Source organism: Dermacentor silvarum, chromosome 1, assembly GCF_013339745.2.
Source record: "Dermacentor silvarum isolate Dsil-2018 chromosome 1, BIME_Dsil_1.4, whole genome shotgun sequence".
NCBI lineage: Eukaryota > Metazoa > Arthropoda > Arachnida > Ixodida > Ixodidae > Dermacentor > Dermacentor silvarum.
In genome coordinates, this window is record NC_051154.1 from 391,798,844 (window position 1) to 391,820,481 (window position 21,638).

A 21,638-nucleotide genomic window follows, 5' to 3' on the forward strand; every position below is an offset into this window, starting at 1 on the left:
ATTGCTAGATTTGATCTAAGGAACTAATGTTCTGGACCCCAACAGGAAAGTAGGAATTTACGACTGTGAAAGGTCTACATCCGGGCAAATTTATTTCTACCGCAAGTATTTCGCTGTCTGGGGCCATTAACGTGAATGCTAGCTTTGTTATGTGGCAAAAGTTTGTTGAAATAAATATTACAATGCCTCCGCCTCTAGTAGGACGGTCCAAACGAAAACATCGATAATTTCGCAATGAAAAATTTTTGAAGTAAATCTGTTGAAGCAGCAAGTATAGAACGAAAATTCCACTGAAGCACTCTCATCAGCCCTCGGGCGGCGAGAGCACCGCAGTGGCAATTGCTCTCTCCAAAATAGAGTCTGTTAATTCAGCGCCATTAGGGCTTTTCTTGGGTTTAGAATGGGGGCGAGAATTTGAGCCAACATTAATGGGGGACCCGCGACGTTTGGGGGCCCGCGACTCCACATCCATAGTCGATACATCACCAACTCCAAGTTACTGGGACCAGCCATATTTGATTCCTTGTCCGTACTGACGATTGGCAGATTGGGCATGTTGAGCTCAGGTACCACATTAGGAAGAGGTACAGAAGTTGCCTGCAGCAGTTGCGTTAATTGTGCGGACACGATTTGCGATATACAGTCAGACACACTTTCAACGAGGCGTTCCATGACCTTAGCCATTGACTTTTCGACCGCGGTTGCAATCGCTTCTGAAATGGTTGAATCCATGGCAGCAGGTTGCCGCGCCACAACACCAGCGTAACCATGGGATCTTTCCTTTACAGCTACAGTAGCCTCTCTGCGGGAGCAACGCCTTTTATCCATTACTTCAAGAATTTGAATTTCTTGTGATCGAGAAGGGCAGTCAGAATTATTAGCCTGATGCGCACCTCCACATAGGCAACACTTCTACGTTGAGTTGCGCACTCATTGCCCGGATGTCCCTCACACAGACGCAGCAACGAGGACTAGACTTGCAGCCACCGCACTGTGTCCAAAACGCCAACAACTACGGCATTGTAACGGGGGCGATGCTAGAGGGTCTACACGAAAAATTAGTGGCCAATTTTTAATTCTGAAGGACATGATGTACCCGCAAACGTGGCAATCACAGATTCTGTCGGTACACGCACGTTATCAGTCACGCGGTTGCACCGATAAATGGCAATAACACCTGCCGCAGAGAGCTCTTCCAGTGTTTCTGACGGACTCAGTCGAGAGTCCACACCACGCACTATTCCCTTCGTGCATGCCAGATGAGGTGGAATGAAAGCGTTCACCTTAATGGAGCCAAACGAGGAACATTTTAGTAGATCTACTACACATGCCTCATCTGGCGATCTGCAGACGATGCCTTCTCGTCCAAATTGTCGAACGTCTGTGATATGCAGGTAGTGATGAGTCACAGATTTAAGATCCGCCTGAATTGCTTGCCGGTTATTGATTCGAATGGAGCCGCCATTCAAAGGTACCAGCGCCACCGGAATGCTGCTCACTCCACAACGAAAAAAGGCTTCTAGAGGCATTTGATTAGGAGGGACAGAAGCTGACCAGGGGCAGCGCCCCTGGCCAGGCGAGCTATTCGTCATGAGGACGAGCTGACTGTCTCAACCAAAACAGTACAGCCTTCTGTAGCTTATTGCCAAAAATCAAGCTTAAACCGCCCAACACTTAGCCGAGCACCCCACAGCGCTTACGTGACCACCAGATGCTTGCTTGTCTTCCAGCGAGCCCGTCTCGACCTCTAGCGACGGACGGCTCGGGTACCGCTTGCAGACTCTTCGTTTCCTTGTCAGGCTATTGAACATTATCTTTGCCTTCTGCATATTATTCTTCAACCCCACTCTTACATTTTCTCGGTTAAGGTCCTCAAGTCATTTGCAGTAATTCGTCCCCATTGTTGCTGAATAGGGGCAATGTCGTCTGCAAACCGAAGGTTGCTGGGATATTTGCCGTTGATTCTCACACCTAAGCCTTCCCAGCAAAAGAGCTTGAATACTTCTTCTAAGCATGCAGTGAATAGCATTGGGGAGATTGTGTCTCCTTACCTGACCCCTTTCTTGATTAGGTAACTTTCTACTTTTCTTGTGTAGAACCAAGGTTGCTGTGCAATCCTTGTAGATATTTTCCAATATATTCACGTATGCAACCTGTACTCCTTGGTTACGTAATGCCTCTATCACTGCTGGTATCTCTACTGAATCAAATGCTTTTTCATAATATATGGAAGCCATATAGAGAGGCTGATTGTACTCCGCAGATTTCTCTATTACCTGGTTGATGACATGGATACGATCCATCGTAGAATATCCCTTCCTGAAGCCAGCCTGTTCTCTTGGTTGGCCGAAGTTACCTTCGTGAATAAATTACCGTGGTGAATATTTTATACAATACTGAGAGCAAGCTAACGCTTCTACAATTATTCAATTCTTTAACGTCTCCCTTCTTGTGGATGAGTATAATGTTGGCGTTCTTCCAGCTTTTTGGTGAACTTGAAGTCGTGGGGCATTGCGTATAAAGGGCCGCAAGCTTTTCAAGTATGATATCTCCTCCATCCTTGATTAAATCGACAGTTATTCCATCTTCTCCAGCAGCTTTCCCCCTGGTCATGTCTTTCAAGGCCTTTATAAGTTCATCGCTATTTATAGAAAGGGCCTCTGTATCCTGTCCACCACAACTTCGACTGAAAGTAGCTTGGCTGCTCTGGGAACTGTACAGGTCAGTATAGAGTTCTTCCACTGCTTTTACTATATCATCGAAATTGCTGATGATATTACTCTGCTTATCTTTCAGTGTATACATTTTGCCTTGTCCTATGCCTAGTTTTGTTCTCACTGATTTCATGCTGTGTCCATATTTTACTGCTTCCGTAATCTTTTCCACGTTATAATTTCGGATATTCCTTAATTTTATGTTGATCAGTTTCGACATTTTAGCGAATTCTATCTGACCTCTAGAGCTTGACACTTCATGTTTTGCCGTTTCTTTATTAGGTCCTTTGTTCCTTGGGAGAGCTTACCTACTGGTTGCCTTGGTGCCTTACCTCATTTCAAGTGCTGCTTCTGAGATCAACCTAGTTACGGTCTTCATTTTTCTGTTCTAAAGCTGCATATTTGTTTGCGAGCACCAGCCTGACTTTGTGCGCTTTTACCCTCACTGCATCTAGGTGGGCCTGTTTCTTCTCGGCTAATTTTACTCTTCAAACTGAGAGAAATTCTAGACCTCACAAACCTATAGCGACTGTACTTTACTCCACCTAACACATCTCAATACTGCACTATGCTGGTATCAGCAGACAGCATGAAATATTATTCCTTGCTTGTTTCTTGATTAAGGCTTTTCCAGGTCCACTTCCTGTTGCTGCGCGACAAGTACCACACTAAGCAGTAAATTAGGCAGCACACAACAAATTTTAGAATGAAGCAGACAAAAATGTCACAGGCCTGCGCGGCACACGCAGCACAGTCACAGCATAAGCTGGTGGAGTGGCTCAAGAGTAGCTCTAATTTGGGCACCACGCACAACAGGGTCTTCGCGGAAGTCTGTTCGCCTCGTTTTGACGAGAACGATCTGAATTGTTCACCCGGCGTCAACGGCGAGCTGCAGGTTGTAATGCTGTCTCCACAGCAGTCTGCTGAGCCCGATCAAGCCTTACAATTACAACTTACACGTCGGGCGCGCCGCGTTTGCAGGCACCTTAACTAGATGACGCCACCATACTGGCGGAGGCTCGGCAGCTCGGGAGTGCGTTGATTGTGCGCCTCGTCTGAATCGCATATCGTCGTCTGCGCCTGCGGACGCTGCGTTTGCAGGCATTTTACCTAGATGGTACCACCATACTGGCGAAAGCTCGAGTCGGCTCACCCTGCGTTTGCCTGAGGTTATTTTCCGCGGCCCGATAGCAAGCGCTTGCGTGGCTCCGTGGTAGAGTATCTGGCTCCCACGCAGTGGGCTTGGGTTCAATCCCGGCGAGAATCGGGTACTTTTTTCGAGTTTCCGGCGACAACGGTTACGCGGCCGCTGGCGACGGCATCATCGCGACACGAAACGGCTATTGTAATGAGCCCATAACAGCTTACGCTGTAAAACAATGAAGTTATTAGGTTTTGAGATCACAGGGTGATATTTACTGGCAGTTGTGATGGTTAGGACATTCATCAAGTTTTTTTTTATTCACTGAGGTGAAAAGGATCAGGACAAGTGCAAGATCACAAGCACAGTTTTTTTCACATGGGGCAATAGCACAATAGGGAAATGGCACAACACAGCGATAGTATGACAATGAAAGTGGTACTAGTTTAGAGCAGAGCAGGCAATTCACATCAATGAGTCCTATGGCTCAATAATATAGTCTGTGACTCGATCCTCTATCGAGTGGTTCATGCTCTAGCAATCTTAAAAAATGTGGAAATGTGTCGCACAGTTAGACAGCGGCACAAAGAGAGGTCAGAACTGAAGAGACTGCAGTTGGAGAGCGAGGCGAGGGCGAGCCGAGCCAAGCTGTCGGTAGCATGCGTCACGAGTCGCCTTCAGGAGGCAGCTCGCATGCGGTGAGAGGCTCTTGAGGCCTTCTCAGGCTGCCCTGTACCTATGGTAGGTCTTAGCAGCGAAACACTGGCAAACAGAAACGGCGAGTGGACCGGGACAGACGTCCTTGTTGCGGGCAAAGTGTCATTGACGTCAGGGCCACGGCCATTGTATAACTGGTACTACGTCTTCCGAGATCCTGAGCCTGCCAGCATCCACCTCGTAGGCGATCGATGCTCATCTGCGCCGATGTTCTTTCATGTACACGCCACCCGACCTCGGCTTGCCCTCCTCGTGAATTCTCCTGTGAATTCTCCCGTCACCGCAAGACCGTGACGTTTGCGCTTCAAAGTTCGTCGTTAATGTCTCTATACATTCACCATACGTTCACTACAGCAGCATTGAAATTAACGCGTGAATTCGCGCCACATTTTTGGGAATAAACAAATTGAACGGTGAAATACGATATAGTTCAGTTCTCTGATGTACCGCAATATGGAGGTTAAAAATCCGGTTTTCTAGTGCTTCCAAGCGATTTGAAGCACAGCTCAGTGCAGTCAGCGCGCTTTATTACAAGAAAATTAGGCCTAATTGTTCACAGCGGAACGTCGACGCGTTCATTTCAATGCGCACCATCGACCGCCTATCCACGCTAATATGGCGACGGTACTGTCACCTATAGTTCGATCTCGCGGCCAATAGACTATATTACAGAAGCACTGGAATGCCACCATTATGCGCAATGCTACAGTTTTTTGTTTGTTTTTTCTCGCCATCAAAGCCTATGCTTCGGTTGGCATGCGTCCATGAAAATGATAGTATCGATGGGTTCGGTGTCTCACGACTATGTTAATTTGAAATCACAGCACAAAACTGAGAAACCAACAGCTCAAGATGCCGATTCCCTCACACAAAGTTTGAACTGTCTATAGACAACCGTTACAGTGAACTACACACGCTACTTGGTGAGGTGATACTTACAGTGGCTCTCTTCGCTTACGAACAGATTGCTGGTTGAGGAATTTCTCTTTCCACATGGCAGCCTCTTCTCTCAAAGCTAAATTTGATTTCTTCATTGACAGACTTCATATTCGTTTCACAATTAATGGAGGCAAAGGCGGCTAGGAGCTTCTTTGCGCAGTCCTCGTTATGTGGACTCAATGAAAAGAAAAGCAGGTACGATAACTTGCAGCTGGTGCTATAACTTGCGCCAGTCAGAGCCAGGCTCTGAGCGCTATTTCTCCGCGGTGAGCTGGCCCTTATGGGAGGCCGAGGTCTTGCAGCCTTCACACTAGTTCTGAAGCTCTTCCAACTCTGCCTGCAACCTCTCCTCCACAGCCTCCGCGGTGAGCTCGTCTATCTGCTGCCTCAGTGTGTCCTTGTGGGCATCTCCTTCCGTGACGCACTCATAGACGCACTCTTCCTCGGAATTCCTCTGAAGTTCCAGCTGGTTGTTCAGCTTCACCTCCACGTCACCTGTGCATTGTGTTCGAGTTTTTTCACTTGAAGGTTGATTGATTGATTGATTTTATTGCCGCAATGCAACGCAGAGGCAATCAGACATGGTATAGTAGAGGACCTCGGATAAATTTGGGCCTCCTCGGGCCCTTTAGCTCCTTAAGCCATTTTTACCCTTTTTTTGGGAAAAAAATGAACTAATTTTTCATGATCAGAAATGCTTCAATACATGTTTAAAACAAACACAATCTCTGGAAACATTGCAGGCAAATAAAAAAAAAATATTATAGACCACCCACTTTATTCTTTGGAACTTTGTGAGAAAAGATTGGATTGTAGTGTTCCTGTTCCATTGATATTGTGCGAAACTACTGCACATTACCGGCGGTGTGATAGCGCTTAAACCACTGTACTCTTAACTGCACGTTATTGCATCACCTACACCTGTCCGCCTGTGAACATTTAAAATTCGCCAAATCCGGCAGACAGGACGAGGCTAGCGCAGTTTCTTTTGAAGCTATAAAAAAAACACGGAGATAGCACAAATTATGTAAAGCTTGCTTCGATCACCCTTTTTTTCTAAGGGTGCATACGTTTTTTGTTCATAAGCAAAAGCAGCAGCAAGCTTGTAACAGCACAGACTGACAAGCAACACATTTCTTTGAGACCGCTTTTCCAGGGACTTGGCTTTTCCAGGTTAAAGCCTGTTTCAGGAACTTGTCTCAAGCTCGCTTCAAGCAGGTACCCCTCTTGCGGTCTTGCACTAATAGAATTCTGGGGTTTTACGTACCAGAACCACAATTTCATTACGAGGCACGCCGTAGTGTGGGACTCCGGATTAATTTTGACCACAAAAGGAGATATTTAACATGCCTCCAATGCACGGGACACAGGCGTTTTTGTATTCTCATATCTATTGTCTCTTTTTGTGGTTCTGGGAGAGTAGCACACATTGCTAATATCGCTTTGCATTTATAACTAGCACCTCAAACCAAGGAGAACAGACACCCGATTTACTAAAGTTAAAAAGACAAGATGGCACGGAAGAACGTGCTGGACATTGCGCTCAGGACTTTGCACAGTTGTGAAATTCACCGAAGGGAAGCAAAGCAGTGTAATTTTATGTGTGAATCTGCATCATTGGATAAAGTGCAAATACATATGCTGATGTTCCCCACAAAATGATCATAATGATCTTAATCAGAATAAAAACAGCCTTTTCCTCTAGTAAAGCCTTTGCTACCTATGCAGAGTTTATCACCAGCCTCTCGATTATGTTGTCTTGCACGATCAGTGCAACGCGATGCCTGTGTGTGCACAGCTATAAGTCATTGTATCAACGCTACTGTTCTTACACTGTTTCTACACAATACTGCCACACATCAATCAGGGCCAGACAAATTCTGGGGTTTTACATGCCATAGCCATGATATGATGTTGAGACACGTCACAGTGGGGGACCTACGATTATTTTGATCACCTGTAGTCCTTTAGTGCCACCCAACGCATGGTACATGGTCCTTTTTGCATTCCGTCCCCTTCGACATGTGGCCATGCCGCTGCGGGGATTTGATTCCGGGGCCTCTGGCTTAGCAGAGGAACGCCACTACTCCACCACAGGGGTTAATCAGAATCACAACAAGCATGCCAGATGTACCAAGATAAATACAAAATAAAATGTAATCTTGTGTGAACGGTCATCTAAATAAGAACCAATAGGTTTCACATCATTCATGTTCCTGGGCAACAAAACAGACGTCGCCACTTTTTACACATGGTAAATCAACTTGCTTTGTCGGTAGACAATGTCTCACCTAAACCAATATTCTGCATATCACAGGGAGTCATATGAATTTGCTCAGAAGACTTAAGATTTATTATTATGCCCCTATGAGCACTGACTATGGACCGTTTGCAACTGACCAGTGCATGTGACCAAGAGAAACATTTTACAGCAGTGTTCTCACTCAATCCTACTATACAAACGAATTTTCTGCAATCAAGAATTTTAGTTTGGGATTGCTGGTCTTGGGTGATCGTATTTTGTTGTCTCCTCCAGAGTAGAGAATGCTGTCTATCTTTAAAATGTGTCCTTTTTCTACATCTTGTATCTGTGTATATTCCAGTGCCTCTGTCATCTGAATTTTATGCAAGCATTATGATATCGCCTTTGTACAGCCCAAAGTGTCGTCGTTCACAATGCTGGGTATTCCTTGTTATCGTAATGATGTTTACACGTACTTCACTGGCCTGCGTCTCTTGCGTTCCTTTTTGCATGCGACGTGCATGCAAACAATGGGACTGTAGTGTATTGACCACAGCCTTTAGCATTAATTGTGCGCTTTATTCAGAATGGCATGAGACAAACAAGATGGAAAATGGGTTGCAGATATTGCTCTGCAGTGGCACAGCTGTAAGCTCCGTGGTAACAAGGACAGAAAGGTGATAACAGCGTCGGTGGGTGCCACTGGCATTTAGCTTTCCCGTTTGGTTGCCACTTTTTGTTTGAAAACAAACCTTTGGCTTCAAAGGCTTTGTGGAACAATTGTCTCTAAAGGCACACTAAAATAAAATAAGTATAGCTGTGTTACTAAATCACCCTTCTACAATACCGAGAAAGCCACTCATACCATGAAAGGAGACTTCATCAGTCGGAAAAGATGCAAGATCGAAAGACGGGTCGTGATACCACCTTGGAGTTCACGCACCAGTTCGCCATGACATGAATTTTATTGGTGTCTTCTGGGGCCTAGTTCTATCGGTAAAGATGGACTACATTGCACTTTACAAGAACCAATACCTGAATTTAGAATTCTTGTGAATGTTCACAGCTTCAAAATGGGCCACATATGGGAAATACCTACTTTCAAATACGCGACATCACACTGGCGATCCAGCATTGTGATTCCAAAAATGGAAGTTTGACGTTCGGTTTCTTCTAGTAACAAGTCTCTTACCACCAAGCTACCGAGAATAGTATTTTGAAAGAACACTACGAGTCTAAACTGAATTAGCGTTCCCTTAATATTTCACAGGTTCTATGCCTTTCTGAAAAGTGTCGCGCATTTAAAACACAAACTGAAAACTATCAACCTTACCTATGCGATCTTCCAGAGCTTGGTTGTCATGCTTGAGACGGGCATGCCCATCTTCCAGCTCCTTCACATGTGATGCCATCTTGCCCCGATCACTGGTTGACCTGGCTGTGGTCTCTTCCAGTTCACTCTGTAATCAAAAACAATTGTGCATAAATGAAATGGAGGTCACGTGGAACTGAGGATTATAAAAATTAGCAGCCACGCTTGAAAAGGACGGAGAGCTGAGCTAGTTATATCTGATTTATCATAACCAAGCAACACAGTGCACGAAAGGATAATAGTTGTGTATTTGTCTTCGCATACTAAGCAGCATTTCTTGGCGTTTTTGCACTGATAGTATGAGGCACGCATCCCTTCGGCAACCACTGCACATCAGCCATTGTTGCTATCCCTGATTGAACAAATGTTGCTTGCATAAGACACATTGAATTATTCATAGTGTGTTACGTAACAAAATAGTGCGAAATTTCAGGGCAGTTTTCGAATGTTGCGGATACAGCCTACATCAGGTATACATAATGGGTCTCAGGAAGGCAAGAAACATTGCACATGATCAGGCTACACCGCACAACAGTTAAACTAGGCAGTTTTCATCAAACTAGACTGCCACAGGAACTGTCCTCTTCCTGTTAGCTCAATCGTATCTATATCTGGAGTTGCTTCGACCTCACACTATGAGTTACCAACTATTGTCATTAAAAGCTAGCTCTTCTTGCATTATGTGCCTTTGCCACTGAAGTTCAGGAGTTCACCAGTGAAATTTCTGCAGCGATGTCCACTTTATCTATGCACTTCAATGGCCCACTGCTCTCCATTGGCCATTGCACTTATCAGATCTGTTTGTCACCCACTTTCATCTGCAATGGTCACCAAAATCCCCCACGGATCCAGCACATGCTCAGTGACAACCAATTTCTCTGGCGGTTTTCCAATACTTTTTTGCCACTTTCCGAGCCCAAACATGAGCCACTCGTGTGAAGCAAGAGTTGATAACACCCATGCATGTGCCGTGGCACATGACTACCAGGCACCATGACCCAGCACGCAAAAGTATGCGCTCAAGCCACAGTAGTTGCTCTTTCTAAAAGCACACCAGAGCAGTGATGTACTCGTGGCTCACACAGTGCAATGTCAGCCTTTTGCTCCTTACTGAATGCTTCTCCAAAAGATGATACATAGATTCGGTTAGACAAGTAAACTAGTATCCAACAATAAATAACAGGTAAATAAAGCCGCAGAGTCAATTTCCAAACACTGCACCACAATAACTTCATGCAAAAACCAGAAGTTGGCTTTACTGAAATACAATATTTTCAGTGGCAAAAATAACCCCTATGTAATTAAGGCAAACAATGCTGTTCTGTGATTGCGTGTGCATAGAAACGATAACAGAGCATCAGTCCACGAGTAGCTGTGGATAAGCTCAGTTCACTCTCAGCAAGGAGCAGCACAATAGCCTGAGCAAGCTAGATAGGAGAAGGTTAAGATAGAAGCAAAGGGAACTCGCCTGCAGCCGACAAGATTCTTGCTGCAACTTGGCGTTGGTCTCCTGCAGCTCAACCATGTGCGGCTCCGTGTAGCAGCTAACACAAACCGGCGGGGCCTGCGAGCTCCTCAGGAGTGGCTTCTCTCTGTTCGAGTAGAAGCTAACCAAAGCGTCCAACTCATGCGTCTTCATGCCAAGCTCGAAGCGTAGTTCCCCGACCTCGCATTCCACAGAGTCAAGCCTGGCGCGGAAGTCAGATTTCTCGGCCAGGGCTTTGGAGAGGTCTTCCTTGAGGTTGTTGCACTCCTCTTGAAGCTTGGACACCTCACACTGCGGCACCAGTCACGTAGCGAGAACTTATTAGTAAGGAAAAAAACTAGCTTTCTCACTCTGAGCAAACAGATAAGGAAACTATACTCCATTTCATACATAGCAGGCAGCGCTACGAAAACATCTCTTACAGATCCCATTTAGGACCAACAAAGTGTGTCAGAGGTGAAAGAAAGGTGCGTCATGTAATTCCATGGTTAGGTCGTACACCTTTAAGGCGCAAAATATGACAATTGCTTCGTGGAAGGCATAGCAGATGTGAACCTACTTCGGACCAAATGAGCGGTGCGACACGTATCTGTGACTAATGGCCACAGCGCATCACTTGCGGTCATAACCAAAACAGTGTGCAACATACTGGAAGCACAAAAGTGAACAAATAATGAGCGATTTGCTGTAACCTCACATTTAAAGGTTGTAGTTCTACAGTCGAATCTTGATAATTAGAACTTTAAGGCGCTCCTAAAATTTATTTTAAAAATTGGGTTTGAAATAAAGGAAGCGCTTTGAATGAAGGACTTTTGCGCAGCGCTGCTTTAAGCGGCGCATTTTAAAAGTATGGCTTCACTGCAGTGTGAAACTTGCAGTTTTGAAGCTACACTTCTAGTTAAAATTTTTGCTGCTGTAAAGCTGCACCTCAAGGCGAAATTCACATATAGCCCCAACATCTTTTCAAAAACAAACCTCATGTGGAACAGGGTAATACAGAAATATGCTTAGAAACACTACTTTACTTGCCTCAGCCTGCAGCGAGATATTTTTCCTGATGACCGCTTCGTAGTCTTCTCTAATGCGTTTTAAACGGAATGGAGTTGTTCCTGCAGGAGCTGGTTTTGTGCTGAAGTCCTACAAGAAAAAAGCAATAATGCACTTGTAAATGGCCGCAGTCGCTTGTATGTTAGGTGACCAATGTTGCAGGAACAGACAATTTAAAATTACACGTGCTGTTATACACTCCCCCCCCCCCCCCCTAAAAAGTGCGCACGCTCTCGATGTTTGTGAAGGCCACTGCCAAATGATTGTCCAACGAAACCTGAGCAATTGAAAATGATAGTTAAAGCTAGGTGTAGAAACGTTCTGCCTTTGAAGAAGCGTATGTGGTCTGAGATGTGCCTGACTGTTTACAATAGAGCCATATTCACAAGTATTGGAAAAAAGAAATCTTACTAACCAGGAAAGTGTACGACCTAAGGTCACTAAAGAATTAGGAAGACGTAAATTTAGTGAACACCTACGTAATGCAAAGTGTTGCACAAATTGTTGCAGCATGAGTTGCTAATGCACGCCCAGATAGTGGGATCTGAGCTGCATGAGACATGCATTTTCATTCTTGCGGCTTCAGCAAGCTTACGCTCCTCGAATTCAGCCTGAGTCAACAGCTTCTTCACACGGGGCCACTTTGGCAGAAAGATTTAACGTGCCTACTCCGCAAGAATCATTGTGGCTCGATGTGACTGACACGCGTCTAGGTGGTGGGGCTCGATCGGCTCGAGGCGCGCCTTGTTGTTTTCTAATGCGTAGCGTTTTAAGACAGCGACAGGAAACAGAGCTCGCGGACGACGCTGAAATACGATGCCGCCAAAGAGAAACATGACACTGACTTCGCGCCACCTGTGGCAGTGAACGGCGTGTTTAGGTTAGCGCCTAATAAAAGCGTTCATGGCAATGCGGTGTGCTTCCAGCGGCACTACACCACAAGTGCTATAAAACAGATAAGTGAAGACGCTTATCGCAATGGATTTGGCGGTGATAGCTGTGAATTCAATGTGTATAAATATCCCGTAAGGATATTTGCTGGTGGCGGAAGAGGGAACTGAGCGCGTGCTGGTATTTTCATGTGACACGGGCGGGTAAAGGCCGTTTCACATGGTGCGATTTTGCACTGCGATTATCGCACCGGAAGTGCGATTTCCGTCGCATGCGACGAAAATCGCAGTCGCAGGGCCGGTTCTGCGATTTTCGGCTGCGACCAACCGGTTGGTCGCAGCGTCGCAACGTCGCAGCAATCGCTGCGATTTTTCCGTCGAAATTGCGCCGAGAGGTATTTCGCGGTCTGTTTTGGAAATGGCGGCGGTCGCTCAACGCAACGTTTATAGATACTTTTTGTCTATAAATATAGGATCAAGAAGCCTCGAACAGTGCAACTAATTGAGTGGAGCCTTGGATTGCGCAATCGGTACGTAACATAAGCACCGACACGCGAACTGTGCAGATAAAAACTCGTAGGTGAGATTCGGTTCTGTGATTTCTATGAGTTTGTTGACACGCTACGTTGCTAATCTGGCGACGCTGTTTTTTAGGTTGGCTTCGGGTGCTGATATAATTTTGCGCGATTTTCCGTTATTCACACGCGCTGCGAGTTGGTAAATACTACGAGGTGTCCCTCACGGGAAGGCATGGCCTTCGGATGTCGTCCCAATTTTCTGGTTCTGGAGACAACTCGCGATATACGAAAACGCCACAGTTTTATCGCAGTATGCTTTTACGTACGGAACAATTTAAAGAATATGCAACTACGGACAAATGCTGTGGTTAATAGGTCACGCTATACGCGCGACCATTTAGTTGCAGTTGGTTGGTTAGGGCTTTCATGCGCATTTTTCCCCAATGAATTATCTCATTTCAAGGTTCTGTTACTTCCACTGCGAGACGCAAAGCGAACGTGCAAACTGGATATCGTAATGAATGTTCTACAATAGCATATTTCACACTTTGAGTGGTAATAAGCAGTATTGCCAATTTGTTTTCGAAGCAATAATTAAAGTTTTTTTTTCTCATTTTTCTGATGCATCATTTTTCTCCTGAATAAAAAACCCAATAACCCTTCAGTGTGTTGCAGACTTTGTATCCTTACTGCATCTGTATTAACCCTCACATTAAAAGGTAATTGCACATTTCGCTTACTTCAGTGCATCGAATTACTTTTGTTTATGCTGGTTGTAACATATCGCAGTACTCTAAGAAACTACTTAGCCATAAACATCCTTGCCTTTTCTTGCTTCTCTGTCTCTACTTCCTGTAAAACAGATGCAATAATGCGAAAAGCAGGCAGACATCTGGTTTTTATAAGTAGTAGATAACACATTAAACAAAAGCAGATCAAAATTGTGCAGTGAAGTCAGCCAGTTGCATTCCTTCGTGTGAATGATAGTATCTTTTCAAGTGTGTGTGGGTGTTGCATGTGTACAGCTCATAAAGTGTGCAGACTCATCACGAGGCGTAGGTATTGCCTATCAAGATGGAGGCAATGTTGCTAATTAGTCTGCACTTACATGTATTACTGCATAAACTCGTATAACCATATCCCATCATTACTCAATCGAGCTTGCTCAGTCATTTTCACCAAAATTCTACTTATCCGAGCTTGCTCTGACTCATATTCACCAAAATTATACTCGGCCGAGCTTGATCTGACTCATATTCACAAAGATTCTACTCAGGCAAGCTTGCACCGAGTCATATTCACCAAATATCTACTTAGCCAAGCTTGCTCTGACTTATATTCATCAAAATTCTACTCAGGTGAGCTTGCACTGAGTCATATTCACCAAAAATCTACTTGCCGAGCTTGCTTTGACTCATATTCACTAAAATTATACTTGGATCAGCTTTCCCTGACTACCACATGACAATATTCACTAAAAGTTTACTGAACTGAGCTTGCTGTTACTCGTATTCACCAAAATTCTACTCAGTCAGGCTCAAACGAACTCAGACTCACGGTTAGTTCGAAGTCTTAGTGAGCCGACCTTTGAATGAGTTCACCGTGCTATGTATACATTACATTATGTGACCTGTGCGGTGAATAAGCAAACATTGTCTATGAGTACGTGTTGCATCGGGTGAAATAAGGACAACTGTAAACACTGCAGTTAGTTTTCTAGAGTTTAACTGACCGTTGCGTGAAAGCTTCGCCTCATGTCGATTCAAGCAAGTGCATTGGATCTGCATCATATTTTTTGCCAATCCTGCTGGCTGTCCTAGCCATTACTGGATGGCCACATTTTGTACATTTCAACAAAAACTTGAATAAATGACTGTGGCGCAATATATTAAAAAAAAAGATGCTTGCATCACTGCACGTATAACAATCAGAACATGATACAAACACATGCACATAAGATGCACACAAATGATAAATACATAAACAGACGGAATCAGCTAGCCACCACCTATTGAAAAAAGAAGAAAGCGCAGGCCAATGCTGCAATGGGACTACGTATAACCATTCCCCTTGCTAGGTACATGGGTTATAGGAGAAACACAAGTGGAACCTAGCAGTTACCTCGAGGTAGCAGCTATGGACGCTTTTGCATTCGCAGCTGGCCACTCAACCACTCAAGTGTGTTCAGTGTGCACTTGTACTAAGGCAAACGTTTTATTGTCTATATCTCAAAAATTTAATGTGGCTCCTCAAAATTTTGAGAATGTTTGGATTCTGAGGCTTGCAAAGGTAAATATTTTTATTCCATTTTCGTTCAAGGTGAAGGCTTATACAAAAGATTAGAGATATTGTCAGTGCCCCTCACTTTCTCTCAGAACATAAGTAGTCTGTTATTGAGATTCTAGCAGCTTTTCAACAGCAAGAAAGGGAATCAGCTTCCCCTGTTTTCAGCATTGGGTTAATGCAGGCAATTCAGGGAGGCATAAAGTTTGCTAATACAATCGGTTCGGGAATACCAGATTAGACTGTACCTTGACACTTTCCTTGCACTTTCTTATTTTAGTCAAATAACCTAGTTTGAAATGGCTCCAGTTAGCATGCTCTAACGTTGGTCTAATATAGGTTAAGTACATGACTAGCTTAAAAGACTGGGATGCTGGCTTTCATTTCCAGGAAAGGAATCATAGCACCTGCTCCAGTTGCATATGTTTTTGGTTATCAGAGGTATTCAGCCTCACTTTAAGAATAACGTGCTGAAGCAGGTAGAAGCACACGCATGCCATTAGCGGATAGTTTCGATAGCTTCTTACCTTACACTTGCCACCATGAATACAAAATTTTAGCGTTCGATTTTGTTATTAAACAAACAAACGTACTCCTAACAAAGTATTTTAATGTTAGCCGTGTGGCTACGCGGCTGCGATACGTACTGCAGCATATTAACTTAAGCTTCTTGATACAGATTCACAGCACACTAACAGCGCAAGAAACAGGACGAGAAAATAGACGACGCCCATGTCTGCCAGAATGATACGATACTACGTACACAAGTGACTGCAGCTCCTAAAACAATGTGGTGTCGGCTTTTACGCCTTTAGAAACATTCAGAGAGCACTTGTATGAATAATTACAGCACAGGCGCCGAGACGGACGAGCCAGGCTGGCGCTAAGATAAACGTTCACAACACAAATGCCATTGCACGTTCAGTAATTGCACACAGATCATTTGCGGCTTTGTTCAGGGGCAGACGTGAGCTTTTGGGTTGATGCTTGCTGCTAAGTTTGGTGCAAGAATATTGCTAGGAGCAGGAACCGCTAATGCGCAATCACGAGCAATACACACACATCCGTTTTTCAGAAGCTGACGTTATCACGGGTAGCGCGAGGGTCTCTGCGTTGACATGACGACTTCGCTGCAGCCGAATTCCGAATACTGCATATGCGATGACAACAGCTATAGGGGCTTGTTGATAGGTGCTCTTGTAATTTGTTTTATCGCAGGAAGAACGACGCGGGCATAAAACACACACGAGACAACACACAACGCCGAACGACCACCTGCGAACAGCTGTTTACGTCCGCCATTTCTCCTCGTATTGAACTTCACAAACTGCTGTTGCGCACTACAAAACAAATTAAACTTTGAAGCGTTTTTAAATTACAAAACGCACGTATTATTTGTTCCTAATAAAGAGAGGTAAATTATATTATAACGCGCACGGCTTTTTCAATACATTAAACGAATTTATGCGGAGTGTGCGAAAAAATCTGGCAGCAAGCAACCCTGGGCGTCGCATAATCGCATTGTTGACATCGCACCATGTGAAACGCCCATTGCGAATTTCGCATCTCCGAAAATCGCAGCTGCGAAAATCGCAGTGCAAAATCGCACCATGTGAAACAGCCTTAATGCGGGAAAGCCACAGTGCCAGGCACCTACGGCCATCGCAAACGTTGGAGCCGGGAGATGGTATGAAAGGGGAACACATTAACCATTGTCTACGGTATAGTATGGTTAAATTAATCAAATAATAGGGCTATACGTGTCAAAACACGATCTGATCTGGCGCAACCATTATTTGTCGCCAGTGGGAGAAAACTCACAGCCTCAGCATGACAGATGCGTTGCCCTACCATTTATGCTATGGCGACGTAGTCGCCTTAGCACTCCCTCCAGTTATCTTTTCGTCCACTTTCAATTTCTTTTTTCTGATTTCCTATTTCAATAAAGCTAACTGAATTCTGGAGTTTTACGGACAAAAACCACGATTTGATTATGAGGCACGCCATAGTGGGGGACTAAGGATTCATTTTGACCGCCTAGGGTTCTTTAACGTGCCCCCAATGTGCGGGGCACAGGCGTTTTTGCATTTCGCCCCATCGAAATGCGGCCGCCACGGCCAAGATTTGATCCTGCGACCTCGTGCTTAGCAGCGCAACATACAGCATTGTTCACTGTTAAACCTGCTTTCTTTTCTCCATCGGCTAAGCAAAATAGTCGACTTCCGTGTATTTTACCTAGACGGAACCGACAAAATTGATTGAATTCTCCGGTTGGTCAAATTATGTGAGACACAGAAAAAACTTCAAAACACGCCGCAGATTCATTTGCAAGTATTCGCCCGATTCTAACACGTCCCTGAATCAAACGGGCGCCCACTTTCTATGTGTCCAAAGTAGCGAACTAACACAAATGACATTAAAGCTCCAAGCGCAGCAGAAATCTAACCGAAGTTTTTAGCAATAAAAATTGGTGTTTCACAATCTCAACCGGTTTCCTATAATAAGCTTTTCCGCCGAACATTTATGCTATGCGGTAAAGCATACAAACTCCGTGAAGGCGGTTTTCCTTTCTTAACCGATTAAAACGCACAGGCTGTTTTCAGCCCAATTTTCTTGAAAAAAAGAAGGAGAAAGCGCGCATTAGAGTCGGGTAAATACCGCAATCAGACATTGTGACCTACGGTTACTGCTTGCGTCGAAAATAGCGTTTTCGACGGGAGATGTGTGTTCAACGCATTCACTGTCCCTAAACTCCGCAAGACAAACTCTGCCACTAAAGAGGACGATATTTGGGTCAATATATGGGGCAGGCGCATGCGTGCTGACGGGTTAAGTTGAAATTATCCGGCGAAGGCCAATTTTAGGAACAAAATAACGAAAGTTTGGGACCATAGAAATGCATGGGTGCCAGCTGGAACCTTCGGTCAGGATCGCATTATTTAAAATATTTAATTAACCAGAGGGAACGTAATTCAACTGTGTCACTGATTATAAGTGTGACGGCAAAAGTTTTCGAAGCAATACAGAAACAAAATGAGTAATGCAGTTTTCTTTTAGATTTTGAGGCGGAATTCTACATCACAACCGGTGAATTTTGCTTGCAGTCTACCATTAGTGTTTTTGACAATCTAGCTATGTAGCAGTTTCATCTTTTACGCTACAACCAGTTATTTCATCAGTGCAACCGGTTCTTTTATATGTATCTACGGCGCACAAGTCCTTCAGTAATTGTTTTTTTATTTTTTGCACAACTTTTCTTAATGGTAACCATTTTTCCAGCACTTTTGTAAAACCAGTCATACAGCAGCAATTCTTTCTTGGAGTTTGTTTGCAACCTAGATCTAATGTTGTTGAGAGTATGTTCATGCATTTGACCTGTGAATTAGTGACCTTGTGTTTAAAACTGATCATTTGTCATTGATAGCTGTTTTCTTGCACTAGTCAGTGGAGGCATTGTACCTAATTAAACTTAGCATAAATATTTCGAACCCACAGAACACAGTGCACGAAGCGCGATCATATCACACTTCGACTATATGCGGAACCTAGGCTTCCTTTGGCACAAGCTGCATGCTGATTGATGAAAGAAAACTTTTTCGATGCCAGCCCAGTGACGGTTTTGGTTTTGCGCACTGTACGGCACAAGATTGGGCAATATATTTAAAGCTCTCCTTAGTTCGAACTGCGTTTATTCTAATAAATTTCCCGTCTCCTTGGGGTTCGAATTGATGAGATTTTACTGTACAGCTCAACATATTTTGATATTTAAACAGCAGATTGAGCACTAAAGATACAGCTTCCACTGCTGCCCAGAATGGCTTGCATGTTGGCTGGTGAATTGCACAAACATACGACCCATCGACATCGCCCTACCATGTCAGGGTCCCTGAGCTGCTTCTCGACCGTGTGGATTTCGACGGCAATGGTCTTGCGCTCCTCGATCTGCCGTGGTTGCTTAGTGGTTATGGTGTTGGGATGCTAAGCACGAGGTCGCGGGATCAAACCCCGGCCCCGGCGGCCGCATTTCGGTGGAGGCGAAATGCGAAAACACCCGTGTACTTATATTTAGGTGCACGTTAAAGAACCCCAGGTGGTCCAAATTACTCCGGAGTTCCCCATTATGGCGTGCCTCATAATCAGATCATGGTTTGGGCGCGTAAAACTTCATAATTTATTATAATATTATTGCGCTCCTCAACTTCTTGCTCTTGCACACAACAAGAAGCTTTCTCCTGCACCCAGCTCTGCAGCGAAAGAGAAGAGAGCCTAGGCGCTGAACAGACATAGCCAGAACCAACGCTAAACGGAGCGTAAAAGTGGCTATTGTTCGTGAGGACCTTGCAATTACAGAGCAAATCCACCGCTGTCCAACTTTTATAGATGCGGCAGCCAATTATGTTTGATCATTTTCATGACGTCACGATGCAGGAGAGCTACGTGCAATATGGCGTCGTTAGCGATGATGAGGCACCGAGAGTGTTTCGATTTTTGGGTCCACTAAACCACGTTACTTCATGTAGTTGTTAGAACGTATCTCAGTTTTCAGTCTTGGAAGTTGTCTTGATGCAGTCAAAAGTTGCAACTGTGTTGCCTTGCAACTATGCGCATGTGCTTGCTCAGAGTGTTTTCACCCACAGTTGTTTTCCCAGTGCCAAATTGCTTTGTCTCGTCATCACTCGGGCACTGCATACAGATTCGCCGAAAAAACGCGGCGGTCACCAGATCTCCTTCTGTCCATTGGCGTGCAGTGACGCAAAGGTCCTGCCCGCATCAAAGTTTTAAGTATAGTTGACACGATTTCACATGCCAAAGTAGTACGAGAATGCAAGACTCAGGCAGGAGCAATACATGCATGTGTTTCAACGTTATCTCGTGTGTCATCTCCTTGCAATTACTGCGTTCACTGTGACAATATAAAAACACTGTATTCCAGTCTAAACACCAATTCTTGCAAAAATGTAAATCAGTATCTCTCTCACTCTTATTTGCTATATAATAGCTCTCGTAATAAAGAATCACTCAGTAAACCTCTCTATCGGCGCACACAACGGCCAAAAAAAAACCGTTTTAAACGCAAGTATGGGGTGCCTTTTGACGAGTCATTCAGCACTGTAACTAGCACTATTATTGCTTTGACGCTTCGATGCTCAGCAGTGGCATTTGATTCCCCCCTGGGAATGTTGCATACCCACTATGCGGGCCAACAATCGTATATCAATACGAAAAGACATTGCTAGTTGTCAACAAAGTGAAGTTACAGCTGTATCAAAGCTAAATTGCATCGTGATGCACTTTTCGCCCGATATGTTGGACCAGGAAAGTAAAGTTGACTACAAGGCAACCCCTAACATCTGGGGTTGGATTTTTCCACAGCTAAGGTGCTCTTTTGTCAATTCCAATGTAATGAGCTCATCAACAAGCTCGTCAGCAATCTCCTCTGGTCACACGAAAATTCTTTAGAATATGCATTTGAAGGTTAAAGAGGGGAAACGAGCGAGGAATTCTCCTTGCCTTCACACGTGAAGTCATGCTGTCAAAGCGGCTGTCATAGGCACGATTCTCCAGGCGGCGATGCTGAGCGGCCTCGAGTCGGTTCTTGGCCGCCAGGGCATCCTCCACACGCCTTTGCGACACATTGGTGCGCAGCGTGTTTTGGCGCTCCATGCGTGCCATCTGTGTCAACTGCTGCTGCTGCTGCTCGCGAATTCGCAGGGCACAAACCTCGCGGATGCGCTCAGTCTGTTGCCTAAGCTTACGTTCAGACTCCTCCTTCGTAGGCTTCTTGAGTTGAACCCACGCCTGCTTCATGTTCGGAAGAGGAGCAAAATAAGATCACTTCTAGAAACTTCGCAAGTGAGCACAGTGTATTCATCAACAGAGCCACATTGAAATTTCCGCCCCAGTTCGCTGCGACCTTGTGACGTCGCTGCGACAAATTTTGACAACGTCTGCACGAGCCTAGTCATTTTTTTATTGGTAGAGAAGGACTACGTTGTATTCTAAGGCAACCATAGACTGAACTTGGCAAGTTGAGAGAATTTCTACGCTACAACAGCCGGGATACGAGAAAGTACTTTTAAATCGCTGACATCACACTGATGCACCGGTGCGGAAGTTTGGCGCAGAATTCACATAACTGAAGTAAAGCAAAATGACAGAAAGGAGAGCAAATTGATGAGTATTCACAGATTTGCCTGACCAGTGTGACAGAGCGCTGAAAGAAAAGAAAATAATAAGGATGAGGCATACCCTGTCCATTTATTTTGTCTTTTTTTCATGTTATGTCACG

At 44.6% G+C, this 21,638-nt stretch overlaps 2 protein-coding genes across 2 annotated transcripts in view; one reads left to right on the forward strand and one right to left on the reverse strand.

Annotated features, from left to right (window-relative positions):
- The window catches only part of LOC119446406 (uncharacterized), a 36,201-nt gene extending 27,000 nt beyond the window's left edge, over nucleotides 1–9,201 (reverse strand). Inside the window, exon 1 of the mRNA XM_049660665.1 lies at nucleotides 9,087–9,201. Within this exon, the coding sequence (XP_049516622.1) occupies nucleotides 9,087–9,165 (79 nt within the window). The 5' untranslated portion in view covers nucleotides 9,166–9,201. The remainder of the gene's footprint in view (nucleotides 1–9,086) is intronic.
- The window catches only part of LOC125943813 (uncharacterized), a 269,745-nt gene that overhangs the window by 135,334 nt on the left and 112,773 nt on the right, over nucleotides 1–21,638 (forward strand). The gene's annotated exons all lie outside the window — the stretch shown is intronic.